The sequence below is a fragment of the Aythya marila genome (assembly GCF_965140915.1).
Source record: "Aythya marila genome assembly, chromosome: 6".
NCBI classification, from domain to species: Eukaryota; Metazoa; Chordata; class Aves; order Anseriformes; family Anatidae; genus Aythya; species Aythya marila.
Genome location: NC_139047.1, coordinates 19,629,866 through 19,651,170, shown reverse-complemented (window position 1 = coordinate 19,651,170; position 21,305 = coordinate 19,629,866). Strand labels below are relative to the sequence as shown.

Here is a 21,305-nt window from a genome sequence, read left to right as displayed (position 1 = left end):
TTTTAGAAAGTGTTTACTTTGATGGTTTTTCCTTCCCTTGCAAACATTTGCTTAGCAACGTCTGACATGGGTTATGTAACACCTGCTCTGATGTGTAGGTGTAAAGGAGATACAAACATCCTGTCCTCCCTTCTGTGGTTAATCAGTGTGATTTTTGATTCTATGTTATTATTACCAAGAATACAGAGAGTCTCTGTTTTTACATGTCTTGGAAAATAAACTGAGAAGCTATCAATAAATTAAAAACTCTTTATGTGAACAGGTGTGATTTTAAAGGGTTATGCATTGCACAAGGAGCTCATTTGCTCATGTAGAGACCAAGCACTGGTCTTGGATTGTGTAAAGACCACAAACAAATCAAAAGCTTTGATTAAAAACTTAATGCATGCACTTCCTGACTATTTTATACAGATCACTGGTGTTTCTTACATTTCTACTTGCTTAAAAATGGCAAATAGTTTTATTTCTTATATATCTCAAGTGACTTAGAAAGACTACAGGTATTACAGATGCATTTTGCAGTGCTCTGTGTAGAAAAGTAGGGAGTAAAAGCCTATTGAGGAAGCAGTTCTCAACTGTTGGAGTTGAAACAAGTTCTTAAATACAGTATTTCCACGCATGTTTCTGCATCTTTTCTTTGCTCGTCACTGAAGTTAAAAAGAGCTTTAGTATCAGAATTTTATAGATTGCCAAATATCACATGCAGGACAGCGGATGACATGTCAGCTGTTGATTGCCTGCAGGATGAGGCAGGACCCAGAGCGGGGCAGGCAGATGAGAACATTGCTTGTACTGCCTCACTCATACAAACCTTCTCATCTATTCCAAAAACTTCCTTCTTGCTTTATTTGTCGATTGTGGGTTTATTTATTTTTAAAATATTTTTGTAAACATGACTGTATGTCCAAGAAGTACGTGCTGCTGAAACAGGCAGAAGAAATAGGAGAAAATTAAAGCTTATGTTTGCTGCTAGCTGTTAACAGCATAATTCTGTCTTGATTATGTCTAAGGTGCTTATCTGTCTAAGCAGTAGGATAATTAGCAGTGTATGAATCAGCAGCAAAATATTTGCAATGAAAATTAATATCAGGACGTTGGTATTAAAAGGTTACTTTACTGAGGTGTTGCCAAGACATGCCTTCCAAGATTACATCTACCACATTTTGGGGGCACCAAAGTGTGCCTGAATGGTTCAGTCTGAGAAGGAGGATTCAGCCTGAGCAGATGCAGCACTGTCCCAGTGCTAGCCAGGGGTGGACTTTTTAATATTCAGAAATAATGCAAACAAGTTACTGAAATGGTCCTGCACGTCTTGTACGAGAGAGACTAGAAGGTGACCTCTTCTGTTGGTGCTCTCTTCAGAGGACATTGCATTGTACCTTGATGGAAACTTACTGCAAAATAATTTTTCCTAATAGAGCAATAATTATTTACCTTATTACAGTTGCTGTCTTAAATAAGTACTATAAATAAGATAGCTGTTACTCAGCCACTGACTTGATATTTACATGAATGCTTAGAGCTAATTATTTATAAACTAGACTGAAAAGTAGATGAAAGCTTCAGGTTCTCCACTTCTTTTACACACTAAACCCAGATATGTACAAAAGAGTGATTGTTGTTGTTGTTATAAATTCTACTGATCTTTAAAGGAGGAATGCTTTAAATTTGTAGCAAAGGGGCATTTCCTCTAGTACTAACATGCGAAAAGCTATGTGGGAAAGATGTTTCTGAAGAAATCACTTATTGGGAAAGTTAGGTCCTACCAGATCATTTGCGTGGCCCCATCCTGGGCACCCTGAGGAGTACTAAGCTGTAGGGCTTGGCAAGAGACAAACCTCCCCAAAGATCTGCAGCCAGAAAGCTAGGAAATATTTATGTTGAAGTATACTGAAATTTAGTTTTTAAGAAGGTTTTCTATGAAATGAAGGGACACGTATTGAGGTGGATATTTGTTCAACGTACAGAAAAGTATTTTGGTAGTTATTTCAGAAACAGTCCGTGGAATTTTAAATCTTTTTTTTTTTTAACTTTAAGGTCTTCTTCATGGCTTGCTGCGAGTGATAGCAGTAAACAGTATAGGATTTACATCTGCTAAGATGTTTCTAAAAGCAGACTATTAATAGCTAGGTAAAGGTGATACTGTGTCAGAAGAGAGGTCTCCTAAGTCCATTCAATTATCACGCCTTATTTGTTGATTCTGCTTTGGGTTTCCGTGTGACTTCCCTGACTACACATCATCAAGCTGCGTTAAGCTGTTGAGTCTCTCCTCAGCAAAGGCGGTGAGGCAGCCCGCATCTCTGTCGGTGCGGCTTGTGCTGTTCAGCCTGGGCGCCACGCAGAAAGTGGCAGGGAAGTGCTTGGTGACTGTGTACAGCTGCTTGTTTTCTGCTTGTGGTTGTTTCAGAAGCACAGGATACCTTTAATGGAAGATAGGCCTGAATATTAGAGCCAGATACAGAACTCTGCTTGTTCCCTTGCATAGGACTGCCTGTCAGACAAGAGTATCGTCAGACTTTTGGCATCCATTTAATCTCTGGGAAAAGCGTTTCTTCTGTAGCCACCTCCCAGGTGAACACGATCTTTTCCTATGCTGCAGTTATTAATATTAAAGTTGCTAGGTCTGATGCGCTAATACATTATTTGCTGTGTACTCTTAAAATCCCAGTGTCTGGAAGAATCTGCCCCTCCTCTTGGCCATTCATCCAGAAGAAGCCAAGGGCTTCCCATCGAAATACTACAGGAAAGCACTGCCAGCCACCCATTTGGCAAAGGTCTCATTTCTGCTGGGCTGGGCACCAAGAAGGGGTCAGGCTTCAGCTCCTCCTGGCAGAGGTGTGCAGCACCCCCATGGTGTAAGCAATGTGCAAGGCTGGTGATGCTGCGTGAGATGATTCTGAGACAAAGCTTCATCTGCAGTGTGCCCTGATTAACGTGGCCTCTTGTACAAAGGAAATGGTTGCTTTTTTGTGCTTTGAGAAAACTGCTTTAAGAGTGGATCTAGTGTCCAACAGAATCATTAATGTATGGATGATGGCTGTATTTTCCTGGACTGAAAATGTGTTGTGCACAAACAGAATAGTTGCCAAATTCAGTTTCAAACTGAAATGAACAGCTTTAATGACAGTTCTGCAGAGACCAATCATTTGTGTATTCTTTCTATCCTTTATAGAGGCAACACTTAATGAAGTATACACACTACTAATGTCCATCCTGCAGAGAAATGAACTGTGAAAAAATTCAAGCAAACATGTTCCAACTGTTCACACAAAGGATTGCATAAGTCACGCATTGTGTTTCCACAAAACTTTCCCCACAATTTGCTGCTGACCAGCATGTACTTCACTTAGTTTCCTCCAATTAAAATTTGCAAACAGAAAAGCTTTCCAGTGCTAACAGACTCATGTGCTTTCCTGGAGATTTGGAGCCACGTGTTCCAGGAATGGCTGGGTACACCCCACCGATACGATATAAAGGCAACGTCAATCACCTTCTCTCACTTTTTAATAGTTCCCTTCCATGGTTCTCGTTCTCCCTAGAAACTTAAACTTAAAGGAACTTTGCTATATTTCAAGTACAGTCTAACCAATTAAGATGGATCTCCTTCATAGCAATGGCGTGCTTATCATTCAGCATTTACAGAGGGACTACAGGGCTTATCAGGATTTTCTTAATTTTATGTCACATGTTGGAGATCCTCGCAATATATTTTCAATTTATTTTCCTCTCTGGTTTCAACTCAACCAAGTGGTTGGTACTAAAATGATATGGGTGGCTGTCATTGGTGATTGGTTCAACCTCATATTTAAATGGTAAGAAGTCATGTTTATTGTAAAATTTGCTATTTCTAATGATGGTTACTGCATGTTCCTCAAGTTTAGAAAACATTCTGCAAACGGTGTAGTGGTAGACTTTCCTTGTACTCCTAAACTAGGAATTCATACTGAAGTTATTTAAGGTGTGTTTGAAATTAAATTTTGATAAGACAAGAGGAACCTATAGCACTATTATGGAATAATTTTGGCAGCATAGTTCTTTGTATTCATTGTAAGTTTATTTATCATGCTTTGTGGAGGTGTTCTTATATAAAAATATTTTTATTGCATCTTTGCTTCATTTCACTTTTTTTTTTTTTTTTAATTATTATTAGGATTTTATTTGGTCATCGTCCATACTGGTGGGTGCACGAAACAGTGATTTATCCCAATCAGTCAAGTCCATGCCTTGAACAGTTTCCTATAACATGTGAAACTGGACCAGGTAAGAAATGTTGGAGATCACATTGATACATTTAACACAATGTTTTCTGGAGGGGGGAGAGGATGTGACTTATGATGCTTTTGTATGATGTAGAAATTTTGAGGTGGCCTATGCATATGTAACTTGTATGTTGTATGCTACAGCCCTGAGGGGGTTCTGGTGTTTATAGAAACAAGATGTCAGAATAACATCGCAGGTTTCAGCATGAGTATTTGTTAAATTAGACTTGTGGCCACTCAAATTGATGGAGATGTATTTAACCACGAGTAGCTGAGGTATGCCATACATTGAGGAATATGACAGAAATACAGCAGTTTGACACATTCCCTGTAAGCATGTTCCTGCAGGAGAAATACACATTACTCAAATATGTCATCCCATATTTTTTAATGCTTCTCTGACTCTCTGGGGAAAAATTTATGGGCAACTAAACCTGTACCAATATGACAACGTTGTAAATACATCAGTATTCAACTAATAACTTGATGCTCTGTTTTTTAATCATAATTAAAGTCTAAGTCATGGAAAAATAGTATGCTTTCTGGTCAAGATACCAGCTCACCCCAATATGGGTAAACTGTTACCTACTTGATTTCTGGCTAAAGTTCTGGAATCTGTATAGATGAGTTTTCTGAAAAATTAAGAAATTAAACTTTTGAGATGTAACTGACAACATCCTTTGAGGTTTTGTTAACCTTTAACCCCTCCCCTAAATGATTAGCTGCCTGAGTAACTGACAGTGGGTATTTTCTTTATGCCAAAGTTATAGTTGTCATTTTTAGCTTGAACTTTTCCTTTTTGTCTTTATTAGGAAGCCCATCTGGGCATGCCATGGGATCCTCCTGTGTCTGGTATGTAATGGTAACAGCAGCACTTAGCTACACAGTAAGGTGGAAGGACAAATCAGCAGTTACCCTTCACAGGTCAGCATCTCTCTGTTATTGTAATTCATTCTGATGTTTATTTGCATGTTATGTTTTTAACGGGCTCATTTTAACAACATATTCAGTCAGTTTTATCCAGTTTGTAAAAACAAGCAAACAAAAAAAAAAAAAACAACTTTATTATGGTTTACTTCAACTGAAGTCAAATAATATTAAGAAGATTTGTGCATTTCTATATGTTGGTGTTTATTAACTTAGGGTTATTGCATCACGGTATCTGTGATTCAGCTTCTATTAAGGACTGTCAGGTCTTTTGTGTCAGATATGTAAAAACATTTAATATAATTCAAAATATTTTATCTTTTGGTTAGTACATAAATTTACTGCTTTGATCAGTCATTGATCCGTTTTAAAGGAAACACAAAATACTGGCAGAGTTCAGTGTACCATGTTATTCAGCTCTGCAGGGAAGCCTTTTAATTACTTTGGTTGTACTTTCCAAGCTTTATGAGATTGTTCCCATGTTATGTGGATTTTGTCATCAAAATAATGATCTTTTGTGTTTAAATATGCTGTCATGATGCTAAATATGTTCAAAGTGCTAATTTAACTTGCCACTGATGCCTTTCATCACTGGATGTAGCTGCAAGAACAACCTCTCTCACTAGTATTTTAGTACTGACTTTACTCTTTGATCCTATGATTCTAAACTTTTCCGCTTGTAAACCTCTGCTTGGGAAAAATATGAGCCCAATACAACCAGGCGTGTTGTAAATTACTATGTGAAATATCTCAATTTTTAAGCATCTTCATTTTCCCTTTCAGACTGACATGGTCATTACTCTGGAGTATTTTTTGGATTATCCAGATCAGTGTGTGCATCTCAAGAGTATTCATAGCAACACATTTCCCTCATCAAGTTATTCTCGGAGTATTTGCCGGTAATGTTGCTAATTTTACTATTTTTTTCATTATATATGCAAAATCTAAACATCCTGAAATATGATATGTTAAAAAGATTTTCAGTAGTGCTACTCAACCTGCAGCTGCAGTGGTGCTCTGCACTCTGGAAGATCAAGGTTTGCTGACAGTCTGTCTTGTAATTGCCTTCCGTACTTGCAAGACAGTTTGTATCTGATGTCTGTGACTCACACAGGAGGCGAGACCTGCTCCAGATGACAGCCAACTCCAACTGCATTATTGCCACAGGCAATATGCTACACAGTGTTTACTGATACAGGCTAGCACTATAGTTTTTGTACTGGCTACATCTGATCTTCATCTGTGCTGCCTGGGTGGAAGGTAGCAGGGAGGAAATAGCTCCTATATGGCTCTACTTTCCTCTCAGGAGGAATTTATTTGTTGCTGTTCATTTCAAGTGGGGTCCGAGGCAAACCAGTATGTATGCAGTTGGGCCAGAGATCTGGGGCAGAACTGAGAAAAAGCTGTCAGCAGTACAAACTCCCCAGGGGAATTTAGGAAGATTAAGTATGTGGGGGTGATGTTTGTTGTTTTTATTTGTATGTTTCAGATTGGTATCTGGCATGTTCAAACGATGAACAGTATCTCTAGTATCTCTCAGATCTTGAGGAGGGTGACCAGAGCATGGAGTAGGGGCTGTCTGCTCCCATTCTCTTTAACGTATGCAGAGAAGGCTGTGCAGCACTGTTAACAGCTTGCAGTCCAGCCGTCCCTTTTCACAACCAGGATAAAATGAATAAGAAAGAGTATAGTTGCATTCTGTGGCTTTTCCTTCAATGCTTAAAGCCTGTGTGGGAACTGGTATTGAAAGGTGCATTGCTGAGGCCAGCCTTTGAGCAGAGGACTTTTCTAGAAAAGGAATGTTCTAGTTTACATCCCATATTTGATAGGGTGTCATCTGGGAGATACAGTCAAGCCTAAGGCATGTCTCAGATACAGAACACGCAGTGTTTGGCATTTTATGTTTTTTCTTTTTCAATTTATCAGGTATGAGTGGGAGACTTGTGTGTGCGTGTACCACAGGACTGGTTAATTCTGTGCGTGTATATATATATGCATGTATATTTGCATGTATGTATATTCTGTCTTCAAAAGTCAAATTCTACACAGGCAGTGTAAAAAGTGCTTCTTCAACATGTAAGCGTGTTGTTCACTGTAACACTGACTTTGTAATCCACAGGCATACTTGTGGCGGAAGCATTTGAGCATGCCCCTGCTATTCAGACAGCAAGCCTGAGAACGTACATCAAGACAAACCTGTTTCTTTTCATCTTTGCCCTTGGGTTTTACCTAGTCCTCAAGCTTCTTGATATTGACTTGTTATGGTCTGTTCCGAAGGCCAAGAAGTGGTGTGCCAATCCAGACTGGATAAACATTGACACTACTCCATTTGCTGGACTGGTGAGGAATTTAGGTGCACTCTTTGGCCTAGGTCTCGGTATTAATTCTGAAATGTTCATCGCAAGCTGCAAAGGTAAAAATAGCTGTAAGATAAGCTTCCGCATATTGTGTATAGCTGCTTCTTTAGCAACACTGCAGCTGTATAACGTTGTTAAGATACCTACTCATACTGAGTGTTTGTTTTACATTCTCTCTTTTTGTAAGAGTGCAGCTATGCCTCTGACTGTAGTTGCCTTGGTTCCATACTGTGTCCACTCATTAATGAGGACAACTGAAAAGAAACTTAATTAGATAAGTTTTCGAAATGGTTGGCAATGTAAGGATGGATATGAGCTGTTCAAGAACCCTCTGCAAAGACAGTTCTGCTAACTCATTTTATCCAAGGGAGATGCCACTGCATCTTTGATGTGTTCTTGGTAAGTAGCCAGTGTATCTAACATCTGCACATTCAGGAGTGACTTTGGCAGCTCAAAAACATTAAGTAGCTGCTGACTTTATTCTTAGAAATATTGTAATGAAGGATACTGCAGTATGGTTTTCTAACAATACTCTGAGTCATGCTGAAGTTTTAAAGTATAATTGAATAGTTTTGTTTAGCTACTTGGTGGTCTTTTAGTTCTGTCCACAAACTAGATGGTGCTTCAGTTGTATATAGTGATATTCAATATTTTTGATTTTTTATAGAGATACTGTGTGCTAAACTGCTAGCTAAGGGTGTGACAGTATTATACCACCTACAACTGTACAGCTGGCCCTATGAACTGTGAAAAAAAAGGCCAACGTAATTATAAGAAAAGCTTTCTATAGGCTTAACTTATTGAGCTTCCTGAGTAAAACAGCTTCTGATTAAGCCTGATGAGGAAAAACATTTAAATTTGTCTCAATTAGACTCTGTAGAATATATCATTGCATTACTGTGGTTTTTTCATTTTTACTTTTTAAAAATGTCATATAAATCATGAATGCTAATTATTATACCTTTGATGTTAAAAATGCATGTGTATGATGTGGAAAGTATTTGAGTCCTCTACTATACAGAACAACAAATGAAGAAAGTTATCAATCGTGAAATTATCTTGGCATATTCCCTCAAGATTGTTGTTCATGCTTCTGTACTGCAAAGGTAAATTAGTCTAATTCTCTCGGTTTGAAAGTCACAAGCCTGAATCAGTTAGTGGTTATGTAAATCAAGAAAATGAAATTGCAGAGTAAATCATTGTAAATTTATATTCTTGTATGCTTAGTTTATTTAAGCACAGGAGTAACTAATATTTTAAATATGTTTGTTATATAAAACTAATGCTCTAAATATATACACAGTTAGATATTTTTCCCTTTTTATTCATTATTTAGCACCTATTGTTGCATATTCTCTTTCACTGCACAATCTCTAAGCACTACTTTCCTTATAGTACTGAGTATATGTGCAATGTAAGGTTATAACAATATGGGTAATTAGGGCTGTCTGTGTGTGATCTGGTAACAAGGCTTAGAAGATGTAAGCATACTATTGCTTTTAGACTTCCAATTAGTGCTGGGATGACAGAAATGTGAAGAATCTCATTTAATTAGGAAAACAAGGTGAATAATTTTGGGTTGGCCCTTGGGAATGCACGTGATATAAATTAGAGGCAAACAGAATCATTGAGGTTGGAAACGACCTGTAAGATCATCTAGTCCAATCTTTAACCTAACAGTGCCAACGTGAAACAGGCTCTAATGATTAAAGCAGACAGCCAACAACGCAGCTTCCTTACTCATTTTCAGTTAAGGATTAAATACGCTTCTTTAGAAAAAAATAGCACTTTGATGTTGATTATGTGATTTCACTAGGTTCTGATAAAGAAATGCTATAACTGAAATTGTGTCAAAGCTGAAATTGTTTTGTCTTTTGTTGCCTGGAATTAAGAGATGGATCCTAATGAAGTTTTCACCCTTCCAGCTTTATTTGAGTTTCAGCAGTTGGTACAGTAGTTGCACAGTTTTGTAAGAAACTCCATTATGGTGTGGCTTGTTACAAAGTGGGAAAACTGCCCCACCACCCCTTGTAAGTTGCAGAATGACTTTGACAGTAACAATCTGTTGCTGCAAATTATGATTTAAATTTTAGTACTGTAATTTGGACTTTGTCTCCAAGTTCCCAGTTCCTAAAGGAAAGAGGCCCTTGTCCAGCAGACAATACCCAGTAACATATTCCAGAGAAACATGCAGTAGACCTTAAAACAAACTGTTCCAGATACAAGCTTCAGTCAAAGGTAATTCCTGATCTTTGTTATTCTTGAATGAACTGTTGTTGTATTTATCAACTCTGCCTAATATAAACAAGTAGCTAATTAAGGCTTTTTTTTTTTTTTTTTTTTTTACTTTTATTGATTATACTTATGGTATCTGAAAATACTTCCCGAAGGCATTATCATGCCTTCTGAAAAACACAGAAAACACATTATCCATCACCATCTCAACAGAAGTGAGTTAAATAACTGTGCTGATTAACTGTAGAATTTTACATTGACTTAACTAAAGCATTTATTCATTTTTAAAATCTATTTGACACCTTTGAGTGGTGAGAGCAGGAGAACTGAGTCTTACCGCTTTCTGTTCCTCTTTGATTTTTCTTTCCTTAGTGTTGTGAAGCTGCTGCCTTCTTTGTGAGTACTTACTGGTTTTATTGGAAGGGTTACTGGTATGTCAAGCTGAGGGCTCCAGCATGTTAGCACTGCATGCAGTGGAAACCCAGCCTTCCCCAACAATACAGCTGAAATAGGCATGGCAGGGAAGGGTCAAGGTTTCGCACAAGTAGCTGTTGTAATCCTCTGCAGAGCCAAACATTAGGAGATATTTGAACCTTCATCATGCTTTGGATTGTTTTTTTATTCATACAGCTCACCTAGAGAGAAGTGGCAGTTTCCAGAACACCAGACTGGAGTCTTCCTTGATGGCTAGTTGTGAGGAAGGACAGGACTGTGCAGTCTCACTTGGGGGTGGTGGCAATTCCCCAGCTCAGCAAAGATCTTTTCATTTTTGGGCTTGCTTTCCTTTTCACTTAGCAGTGGGCTAAGCTGCTTCCTGCATGCATCAGCCTATGCGTAGTCCTCTACAGGTGCCTGACCCAGAAAGCTACATACATTTAACGTACCGTGTAACTCTATCATAGAGTGCTTTGTGACACGAAGGGGTACCCACATATGCCTACCTCCTGCAGACTATTTGTTTAGAGAAAAAAATAAATCTGAAACTTAGTATCACAGCAGTTCAGCTAATCGGGGCTCCAGTGGTAACAAGCTTATAATACGCTCCTTCCATGGCCATCAGTTCATCGTGGGTGCCCCTTTCGATGATGGTTCCTTGTGACATCACGGCGATGATGTCAGCGTTCTGGATTGTGGACAAGCGGTGAGCAATGACGATGCAGGTACGCCCTTCTCTGGCCTTATCCAGTGCGGCTTGTACAGTCTGAAGGCAACAGTGGGAATGGCAAATCAGGTTGGGGCTCAGAGCTGGAGAAGGCTGATTGCTTCAAACTCATTAACTATATTGTGCAATACTTGTACAAGTGACTACAAAGCTAAATTGAAGGTTATGTTATTGGTGTGCTTAGCTGGGTCATGAACTTAATCTAGTAGCAGTACAAAGAAGGGGCAGATAAGTATACCAAGGAGTAGAAACTGAACGGTAAGGAAGGCGTATTTCAGCTGTCACGTTGAATGTTAGTTAGCTCAGCCTGGATATGCTTCTAAATTTCTAACATTTGTCTAATCTGAGTGTAACCAAGCCATGCAAACTATTGCCCAAGCTCTTAGGCCCCACAGTGTTTGTTTTTTCTGTCCAAAAGCTGTATTTATTGAAGATTCCCACTGAATGCTTTGAAATCCAGGGAATTAATACGTACAGTACTTTAAAAGTGCTGCCTCTCATCAGCAGTCTAACAGCCCCTGTAGCTTGCTGTTGTGTTTATGGCTATGCTTCTAGATCTTTCAAAAAGATCGTTAAAGGTATAAGTGCTGAATTAACAGTGGTGAATACTTTTGCGGTGATGTGGTCTTTGTACAGCAGGATGTCTCTGAAGAACAGAAAAAGGTAGTGTACAGCCTAAGCCATTGCATTAATTTTGCCTTATTTCTGATCGCTGCAAACTTACCTTTTCACTTTCTGTATCTAAGGCAGATGTAGCTTCATCCAGTAATAAAATTTTAGGATCTCGTATGATGGCCCTCGCTATAGCGATGCGTTGCTTTTGCCCACGAGACATCTGGGATCCTTGTGCCCCAACATTAGTTTCATATTTCTGAAAAACATATGAAAAGGGAGATTTTTATCTAGGTGTAAACAATACGTAAGTACACAAACTGAAGGAGCAGCAGGAGAGGCAAGAGCTCTAACCATTGCTGTCTCCTCCTTAAAGAACCCAGCAAGGCAAAAATACTCTGGGAGTAATACAGTGTTCAGGGAGACATCCTTGAACCATGTGTTTCAGTACACTGACAGACCCGGAAGAAAATATTATGGTAAGATGATGGCTGATTTGTCTGATGCAAAAGATCCCCCAACCTAGATTTGGGTAAGAGGCTAAAAGTGATCGAAGGGCTCATTGGACAAGTGCTTTGTTTGGGTGCCTAAATTGTATTCATACCTTTTGTATTCGTACAATTTATGTCTATATCATTTCTGTGCATTTGCATACTTCCTAAGTGAACGTGAGCAGCCAGTTTCAAAAATTCTGATTTAGGGCATCATGCCCTAATTGCAAGGCAACACTCCCACAGCTAGGGAACAGGAACTGTATTTCCTGACTCAGTATAACGCTTTGACTGCTGAACTGTGCTTCCTCTTCTTTCTTGTCAGTTGACAAGAAAATCTTCCGTTTTCTCCTAACTCAGAATTATAAATGTTTTTTTAAGTTTTGTAAATATTTGCCTCTTGAGTAAGAACAAAGGGACAGCTTACACGCAAGCTCTCAGGAACAAAAGGAGGCTTCTTTGCTCCTACTGGTCTAGCTGTAAAAGCAAGATAATTCACTTCAGCAACTGCAACTGGTTTTGGTGAGCCTCCCTCCAGTGAATGCTGAGCAGCCTGTCCAAGTCCCACAGCCAAGCATCAGTTGTACTTACTTCAGGAAGTGACATGACAAAGTCATGCAGCTGAGCTTTCTGGGCTGCTTCTATGACTTTTTCCATCGTTGTGTCTTTGCTGTTACTGCCATATTTAATATTATCAGCAATGCTGCAGTCAAATAGCACAGGCTCCTGGGACACCACTCCGATTTTTGATCTAAGAAACTGTACGTTTACTTTCTTGGTGTCATGTCCATCTATTAACTAGAAGGAAAAAGGAGAAACCATGAAATGTAATTCCAAAACAATCTGCAAAGCCCAAATAGTTTACAGCAGAACTAAATGATTTAGCCATATTACTTATACTTTAGTAATTCATAATTTAGTAAGAATCTGCTTATGCTTCTTTTTGTATGATGAATAGTTTCTGCGTCTGTGATCCAACCAAACACTAAACCATTTGCTTGATCTTAACTCCAACTAAATTATTTAATTGCTTAAGGTTAGGCACATGATTTGTTGCTTTGCTGGCATAGTGATCACAAGACTAATTTTTTGCAAAGATCTCAGACTGGATGATTAAGTATTTATGTAAGAAAAAGTTATAAAGGTTTTTAAAGCTATCAGTAATTGAATAACTGGAAGATAAACCTAGACAAATGCAACCCACAACGAAGCTGCACACTGAGGCTATATATTTAGTGATGTTCCAGACTCTCTGTTGCTTCAGTCAGGCTCGATTCTTGCTTGTGCGCCCACAATGTCAACCACACATTACGTGTTCCATACAGAGCTACCACAGTGAATGCCTGCGGCCTGCATAATGTGAGACAGCAACTGAGGTTTACAGTATTCTCATTTTGCCTGAATACGTTGGAGTTGATACTCAGGGAGTTGTCTGAACAGTCTTCATTTGTCTGAGGAGCTGAAAACCCAACTGCATATGCGTACTACCTTGGTGAGGTTGCACAGTAGGACACTTTTGGAGGAGTCCTTGTAGCATTGCTGGAAACAACAGTACACAAATCATGCTTGCTTTGCTTACCACACTTCCTTTCTCAGGGTCATAGAAACGCTCCAGAAGCTGGACACTTGTGCTCTTTCCACAGCCACTACTTCCAACAAATGCCAAAGTCTGGCCAGGCTTCACAGCTACAGAGAGTCCTTTCAGGACCTGAATATCGGGCCGAGAAGGGTATGTGAATTTACAGTTAAGAAATTCAATGCTTCCCTTGAAATCATCCTAGAGAAAAAATAAGAAAGACACTGCAATGAGTTCAAGCTTGAAACTGAGTCATAAAGTACAAAATAACTCTTCCTCTAGTTCCATTCTTGCATCTGTCATTTAAAATTTGATATTAATGCTTATAAAATTAGCCCAGAAAGAGGGATTAGAAATTTACTGGTGTAGCTGTTCTACAGATCGTCAGTAGTCATCACGCTATTGCTCTACTGATGTGGCCCTGTACTACACCAGCCAGAGGTACCAATTGGAAGTGGGATCACCTGGCAAATTGGTAAGTTAGTTATTTTAATACAGATACTGTTTAAATACATATTTGGTGATCATGCAAACACATCTGTGCAGAATGCTTTAAAAATATCAACTGAACTTTGTAAGATTAAAAACATAGAGGAAATCTGGTCAGTTTTCCAACTTTCTCAGAATTGAGAACTTACTAAATTCTTAAAGGAATCAAGATACCCTATTTTTATGGTATGAGCAAAGTCTTTAATATACTTGTGACAATTACTTTAAAAATGACTTAATTCTGGAAAAAGTTATAGTTTTTTGAATTTGCTGAGTCTGACTTTTCCATTGTAAAAAATAAAGCGTTTTAATTTTGCCTCATTCCAAGATGACTCTCCTTCTCAAAAGCAACCTCAAGTTTTTGATATAAACTTAAAAAAAATATACAAGTTAGTTATAATTTGTTTTATATGTCAACTTTGGAACAGAAAGCAAAAGTGTGCTATTCTGTGAGTCATCCCAATTACTCCTATTCTAATTTACAGGAGTTTTACCAAACACATTCCTAACAGTTATTCATAATAATTCCAAATTCATAATAACAAATTCCTAATATTTACCCAAACAAATTCTTAATCAGAATTTGTATTAGGAATTTGTTTCAAACAACTTCCCCACCCTCATTGCTTTTTAAATTGTTACTGCAACTTCAATGCTTATATTGAGCCGAGGAACATCTCAAATTACTTATGTTTCCACTCTTACCCATTTTTCCCCTTTTTCACTATAAACACTGATTTCAGGAATCCGATCAATTAGTTGAAAAAAACGTGCAGCAGATGTTTTGGCTTTGGCATAGTTCGGGGTGTAGGAAGAAGCTCTTCCCAAAGCAGTCCCACTGGTCACAATAGCAGAGATCACCCTGCAGGGAAGGGGAACACGATCGTTTGTGGGAAGCTGTAGGGAAACTGCGTGCTCCACCCAGACCAGCACAGCTGGAGAGGAGCCTGGGTCTGGCTCCAGGCACGCTCCTACCTGAAGACAAAGCTGTAATGGAGTCCTTCAGTGTCAACCAGAAACCCTCCGTATCTGTAAGAGACGGAGTTGGCAATGAACACTATGCTCTGGGCAAAGCCAAAGGAGATTCCATAAACGTTTGCTTTTTTGATTGCAGCTCTGTAAGGCATAACCAGGTTCTTCTCAAAGGTGTCAATAAACATTTTCTCTTTCCCTATCCCAGCTACAGTTCTGATGTTAGAAAGGGCTTCACTGGAAATCTGGAGGAGAAAAAACAATTATGAGTACGATTTCCTAATTTTTAACTTGGAAAAGTAGTGCTGCTCTTTCACAAATGCATGACATTAATCATATATAAGCTTATTCAAATATGATACAGGCTGGCCAAATATTGGCCAACCTAAAGAGAAACTTTACATAAACCAGATCTGTGCTACCATCCTCAGTAGCAATTCTCTGCTCCATTAAAGCTAAGTTACTGTAAGTACACTTACAAAATCAGGCATGTGCTCTACTTGTGACTTTTTTTATGTAGTGAGAATAAACGTATCCAACAAAAAAGTTTTACGAACACTATTATTTCCTTGATTACATGTATTTATTAATTAAGCATGTATATTTCAATTACACTACTTAATTTACTTATACCAGTAATCAAGGAAACAGGTAGACAGGTCGCTATGCCCAACTTCTGTTTCATAAATTAAAAGCACTTGAATGTGCTGTCTTTCCATTCCATCTCAACCCTTACTGTTTCTCTTATATCCAAACAAGCCTGATGCGATGGAACCTATAAAGGGAAGGTGATATTTTGACTCTAATACCAGTGACATGAGGATTTTACCTTGCACATAGACAGACAGTAAGCAAGTTCTTGTAACATGGGAAACTGAGATAATCCCCATGATCCTTCCCTAAGCTGGAAACCTCTCTGGAGCCTTAACTATTAGTTAATTTTAGGTTTTCTATTATACTTGTTTCCAGTCAAAATTTGAGGTTTTATCCCCAAAACAGCACTACAGTTTCATCTATAGGAGTAAATTTACAGTTTGAGCCAAGTTTCACTGTACTTAAGTAATTTTATTTGGAAGTTGGTTTAATAACACTATAGTTTGTCTGGAGTTTGATAGTCATTTCAGGGTGTGATGCTTCCGTATGTAAACAGCTTATGGCTGTTTTCAGAACATACAAAGAGATCCAACTATAAATCATTACAAAGTATTCCATTCAATTTCAGGGTATTTTTTTTCTGGCCAAATTTAAGGGTCAGATCTGTTGCATTATCACATAATGTGAAGGTACAGATAGGTACGGTAAATTTGATTGTTCAGACTGGACTCTTCCATGCTTAGCAGTCTCTATGGATCACTTCCTCACATCACCTGTCTTCTAACTCCCCTGTATTTATGATGCAGTTTGGTTTCTGCACTGTTGAACTAGGTATATTCAAAAGGGATCAGGCTCTGAGTGATGTGCCAGAACTCAGCAGCCCTGAACTCAACTCAAAAGAAGTTGTGTGTTCCAAAGGCAGCAGGCCTGCCCACATTACACACAGTAAATATTTTTGTAGCTAGGGAGTTCCCAGTGGCATTTCAGTATTTTTACAAGCTGAAATTTTGCAACTTATTTGCAAAAAAATGTAAGTTTCATTACATTTGAATTGCTGACGGTCTCAAATTCCCTGCTTTTCAACTGCAAAATAAGAATTGGTTGCAAATACAGTTTTTAAATAACTTTACCCGTCCAGTAGCTTCCAGAGCCTTCTTGTCCTGAGCAGCAAATCCTGTCAGCATTTTAGCCTGCACAGCTCCAGACAAGGCCAAAAAGGGCAGGAAACACATTATGACTAAACTCAGTTTCCAGCTGAAGTAGAAAGCAATAATGATGGCCACCCCAATATTGGTAAAGGAATTGACGATCATTCCTATCTGCGATCCAGTTGCCTTCAAATAAAATAATAAAAAAAGATATGATTGACTTGTGGTCCATTAGTAACTTCAATAATCTTTAAATAATTCTTCCTATAAAACTTTACAAATGTGTAAATCATATTAAAATATGCTCTGAAGAGGCTTGCACGTAGTTTCTCTGAGTCTATGGAAATTCCTGCTGACGGGGGTTTGGGAGCCACCTCTCTCATTTGCCTTTTAAATTCTTAAAATTTCCTGAATTAGTAGTTTAAAAAAACAAATCCACTATCTTCAGTCATGCTGAATCAGGCCAATTATTTCTAACAGAAACATCTGTATGTTTCCTTTATTTCTAGAAAATTACTTGCACTGGGGCCAAGTAAAATGGTGTCTGACTTAATGTCTAACAAAGCATCAGTTCAGATAGGTAGTGTGCTGACAGTTCAGCACGATTTAATCCTCATCCCCTAAGGAACACAGCACATGGGGATAGTGGTTCACTTTCCCAAATAGTAAATCCCACTGAAATGGGCTGCATGGATCCTTGGCTAGTGCACCTTCCAGTATTGTTAAATGGTTTTCCACTGGACTGTCAGTTTAGATCAAAACTGTCACAAACAGCAAGAACAATACCATGCCAAACACTCGAAAACATGATTACTGGTGAATGTTGCTAAAATATGAATCTGACATTTTTGAAATAAACACATAAACATTGTGGCAAAAAGCTAATTCATCTTCAGAAAAAAAAAAAAAATCAATGAAAGTTCTTGGATGTTCCTCCTGGTTCCACTTAGTTGGTATTAATTTCATTGATTTTTGTGGGTTTTGTTTTGGTAATACAGACACAAACAATGTAAATGGTGATCCTAGTTGTACTTTTAGCTAAATACAGTGATAGTTGTTCCAAGTTCACAGTCTATAATAAACAGAAAAAAGCTTAATTGGCTGACCAGTGACAGATCTACACTGACTTTGCCTTTTGCATGCTAGTTAATGTCTGTGACGATGTGCCAAAATAGGCCTATAGTAGAACTATACTATAATCTGTGCCTACAGTAAAACAGTGTTAAAGTCTTACCCCTTGGACTTGTGATGCATCTGTTGCAAGTCTTGTGGTCAGGGCACCAGGGCTGTTCCTCCGGTCATCAAACCAGCCAATGTCTTGCCCTAGCATCGCCCGGAAACCAATTTTCCTTAAGCGTCTTGTAAGCAGCTCACCAGACTTGGCGAAGGTGTATCCCTGTGGTTCAAGACAATAAACAAAAATTTTGTACAGGAAGAGATACACACAGAGTAAGAGATCAGAAACAAATTTACTTACATTGCACTGCTATTACCTGTAAAAACTGTGTAAAAAATGAAAGAAGTCCAATCAAGACAAAGAGCAGGCAGACATCATTGATCTGGGTTTTTTGTTCTTCTTCATCAAGAACAGAGAAGGTCTTTGAAAGAAATGCATGGTATAATATTAGAAGTGTCAGTTTAGGTACAGGTAAAGAAGGAAGGACAACACCAAAGGAAGTCCCCAGCTGAGCCCAAGAGACAGGACCACATCTGGCTTCTACGGCTCAAGGACAGGCAACCTGGGTGCACACTACTCTTCTCTGGCTCAGTCTGTCCAGAAGGAGAGAGGACAACAGGAAATGTTATTCTGCTGCCTTTGGGCAGAAGTGTGTCTCCAGGAGGAGAAGCATCTGTGTGTTCATCCCTGTTTCCAGAACCATTAATTCACAACTTATTGTCAAATGCAGAAGCTCTGCCTAGAACCAAAGCCGTAACACATGGCTCTCCCTCACCCCTAGTAAATGCCAACTTACTTCCCTACGGTAAGCCTGGGTACAGCATACTGCTGTTAAACAACAAGTTTATTATATTCAGCATCTACATAGACTGAGATTATTTGCTGTCCATGCATAGTTATAATTAGCAACCGCATCCCTCTCCCCCCAGTATTGGCTGATAACCAGAACAGCAATAAAATAAATAACGCAGGGACAAAGCGACACTGCAGCATCTTCCTGACCTCCTCTCTAATCTATGACAATTTGAACCTTACAAGGCCATACGAAATGAAGCACTCATAAGTCATTACACTTTAGGATGACTCTCCTTGCACAACACTAATGATGTTATAATTGCTGTAGGCAGGCTTCAAGAGGAACCTATTGTCTTCTACTGAAGGATTGTGGATATGTGTTTATTGCTGAGTACTTAAGAAAAAGCATTAGAGCTTAAAGTACAGCCCCTCCATCCTGTGCCGCTGCAACCTCCATTAAATTTTTCTTTTATCTGGTGTTCTTTATATCTGGTCTTCTTCAACAACAGCTGGTGTTACTGGCTGCTGCTCAAGTAGTGGTACAAATCTAAGAAGCCATCTTTTAGCAATTACTTACACTCACAGCTGTTGATATGTACGTCAGTTAACTTACCTGCAGTTGTTGAACTATTGCTACTCACAGGTATAAGCCACAGTTTATGTTTGTACTTCTCTGCTAATATTAAATTCATTCTAATTGGATTTCACAGGTAAGAACTGTGATAAATTGCCTCACCTCTCAACTTCTCAGCCTGCTCTCTATGTAGTTAAATTGTGCATTTGAGCTTTACTTAGATCAAAACTATCTTAAACTCTTCTAGGTTAGTAGCTAACATTAGAAAGAGAATTTTTCATTATAGCTGCAACGTACAAAATTTCCACAAAAATAAACTTAATTCCTATCTTAAAAGGTCAACCCAAGTTATTTAGTGTTCAAAGTGATCCATACATTAAAGTAACAGTGAGGAATTAGAGCCTGAATTTGAGAAAAAGAAATAGCTGTTCTCTATTGGGAATTCTACTTAAAGTGCTTTTAACTTTGTACATAATAAGTACCTTGGCTGCAAAATAAATCCTGCAAAATCCAGAATGATAATATCTAAACAGCACTTAGCAATGCAAGCTAACGTCTGCTCCAGTGCCGTGCTGTGATATTCCTTTTCAGTAGCAAGGGATATTACTTTCTCAGACTAATCTTTGTTTGAAGAAAGTCACCAGATATGCTCGGATGCAAAACTCTTAATTTAATCCATCATAATAAGAACAAAACAAAATAGTCTGCTGCTTTTCCTATCCCCTTAGTCAAATCCACTGTAGCTTCAGTAGTTTCTGTTTCATCCTGAATTGAACAGGTTGTGACCAACTTTCAACTGGCTTTGTAACTTATGTATCTACAAAAGATATAGCATAGTTTTCTTTCCATCACATGTTCTAGTTAAACAATGGGACCGAATGAAAAATAACAAAGGTGAATGGATGAACCATGAACAGATAAACTGTGTCCTGCAAGAATTCTGGATTTGAGAATTGTTGTAACAGTATGTTAGTATCACCATGGTATGCACTATCTAGACAGGAAGGTAAAATGCACTTCATTGTAACAGTCATGTCACACACATTGTTAGCGTAACACATAACCAGCAGAGTAACTACTCATCATCGCATACATTTGTTAATGTGTATGTGATATTAATTATAGTCCTATGGTACTGTTTCTGGTCTCCAGGCTGAACAACCCCAACTCCCTTGGCCAGTCCTTCAGAGGACAGTTGCTGTAGCCCTCTGATCATCTTTGTGGCCCTCCTCAGGACTTGTTCTAATACATCCATGTCCTTCTTGTGCTGGGGGCCTTAGGGTTGAATGCAGCAGTCCAGGATAACATTGTTTGGAAAGAGATCTCTTTACTGCAAACAGTTGGAACACATCTTCCAGCTGAGCTTCGCTAGCACATGATTTCCCATACTCAGACAGTTCCACAATGGGAACCAAAGCACAGAAAGAAGAAACAACTGAGAAACGTGTTTCACAAGTACACTTCTGATCTGAACTGAACAGCTAAAAAGACATATCCAGTGTTATCCAGATCTTCACTGACTTTTGGGGACTAATTTCTGAGCACCTTCAAGGCAGACTCTCCTAAATTTACTCTGATTTTATAGCTGTGGGGATTTTTCCCCTCACTTCTCCAGTGTATTGCTCCCAGAGTACAAGCCTACATGTCTGTCACAACATCACTGCAGATAGTCAAACAGCTTGGAAAGCAGATGCATGTTCCATCTGCCTACCTTCCTTGGCAGCAGGCAGAAATTTCTTAAATGTATGAATAATAAAACACAGATGTTGGACTTTGCTCATGTTGGCCGTGGCTTGTTTTTTCTTGCAGCCTCTTTCTTTCCATGAACTCAGACCTTCAAGAGGAGGAATGCATCCTTGGCTATAAAGGCATTCAGCATCCTGAAGGATGACTTGAGGCCCTGACCTCCCAGTGTTTAGAAAACCTAGCTCTCAGAA

General features: G+C 38.7%; 2 protein-coding genes across 6 annotated transcripts in view; one reads left to right on the top strand and one right to left on the bottom strand.

Annotated features, from left to right (window-relative positions):
- Positions 1–3,543: 3,543 nt before the first annotated feature.
- Positions 3,544–9,277, top strand: G6PC2 (glucose-6-phosphatase catalytic subunit 2). Its single transcript, XM_082764000.1, has 5 exons — positions 3,544–3,812; positions 4,151–4,260; positions 5,072–5,183; positions 5,970–6,085; positions 7,306–9,277. Exons 1-5 carry the CDS (start codon positions 3,595–3,597, stop codon positions 7,815–7,817), a joined length of 1,068 nt encoding a protein of 355 aa, XP_082620126.1. The 5' UTR covers positions 3,544–3,594; the 3' UTR covers positions 7,818–9,277.
- A 180-nt stretch (positions 9,278–9,457) lies between these two features.
- ABCB11 (ATP binding cassette subfamily B member 11) overlaps positions 9,458–21,305 on the bottom strand; it is a 45,547-nt gene continuing 33,699 nt past the window's right edge. For 2 of the 5 annotated variants that reach the window (XM_082763998.1, XM_082763999.1), the window contains 9 exons: positions 18,316–18,420; positions 18,057–18,218; positions 16,805–17,008; positions 15,084–15,325; positions 14,814–14,970; positions 13,623–13,820; positions 12,635–12,841; positions 11,665–11,811; positions 9,460–10,979 (listed from right to left, as the gene is read on the bottom strand). In XM_082763998.1, the coding sequence (XP_082620124.1) occupies positions 10,779–10,979; positions 11,665–11,811; positions 12,635–12,841; positions 13,623–13,820; positions 14,814–14,970; positions 15,084–15,325; positions 16,805–17,008; positions 18,057–18,218; positions 18,316–18,420 (1,623 nt within the window). In that variant the 3' untranslated portion in view covers positions 9,460–10,778. Of the gene's footprint in view, positions 10,980–11,664; positions 11,812–12,634; positions 12,842–13,622; positions 13,821–14,813; positions 14,971–15,083; positions 15,326–16,804; positions 17,009–18,056; positions 18,219–18,315; positions 18,421–21,305 lie in introns of all 5 variants that reach the window. The other 3 variants (XM_082763995.1, XM_082763997.1, XM_082763996.1) reach the window with 3 other exon arrangements.

Coding starts and splice junctions, on each gene's coding strand:
- G6PC2 (XM_082764000.1), top strand. CDS start 3,595: ATGGATCTCCTTCATAGCAATGGCGTGCTTATCATTCAGCATTTACAG. Junction 3,813..4,150: donor TTCAACCTCATATTTAAATG/GTAAGAAGTCAT, acceptor AATTATTATTAG/GATTTTATTTGGTCATCGTC. Junction 6,086..7,305: donor TATTCTCGGAGTATTTGCCG/GTAATGTTGCTA, acceptor TGTAATCCACAG/GCATACTTGTGGCGGAAGCA.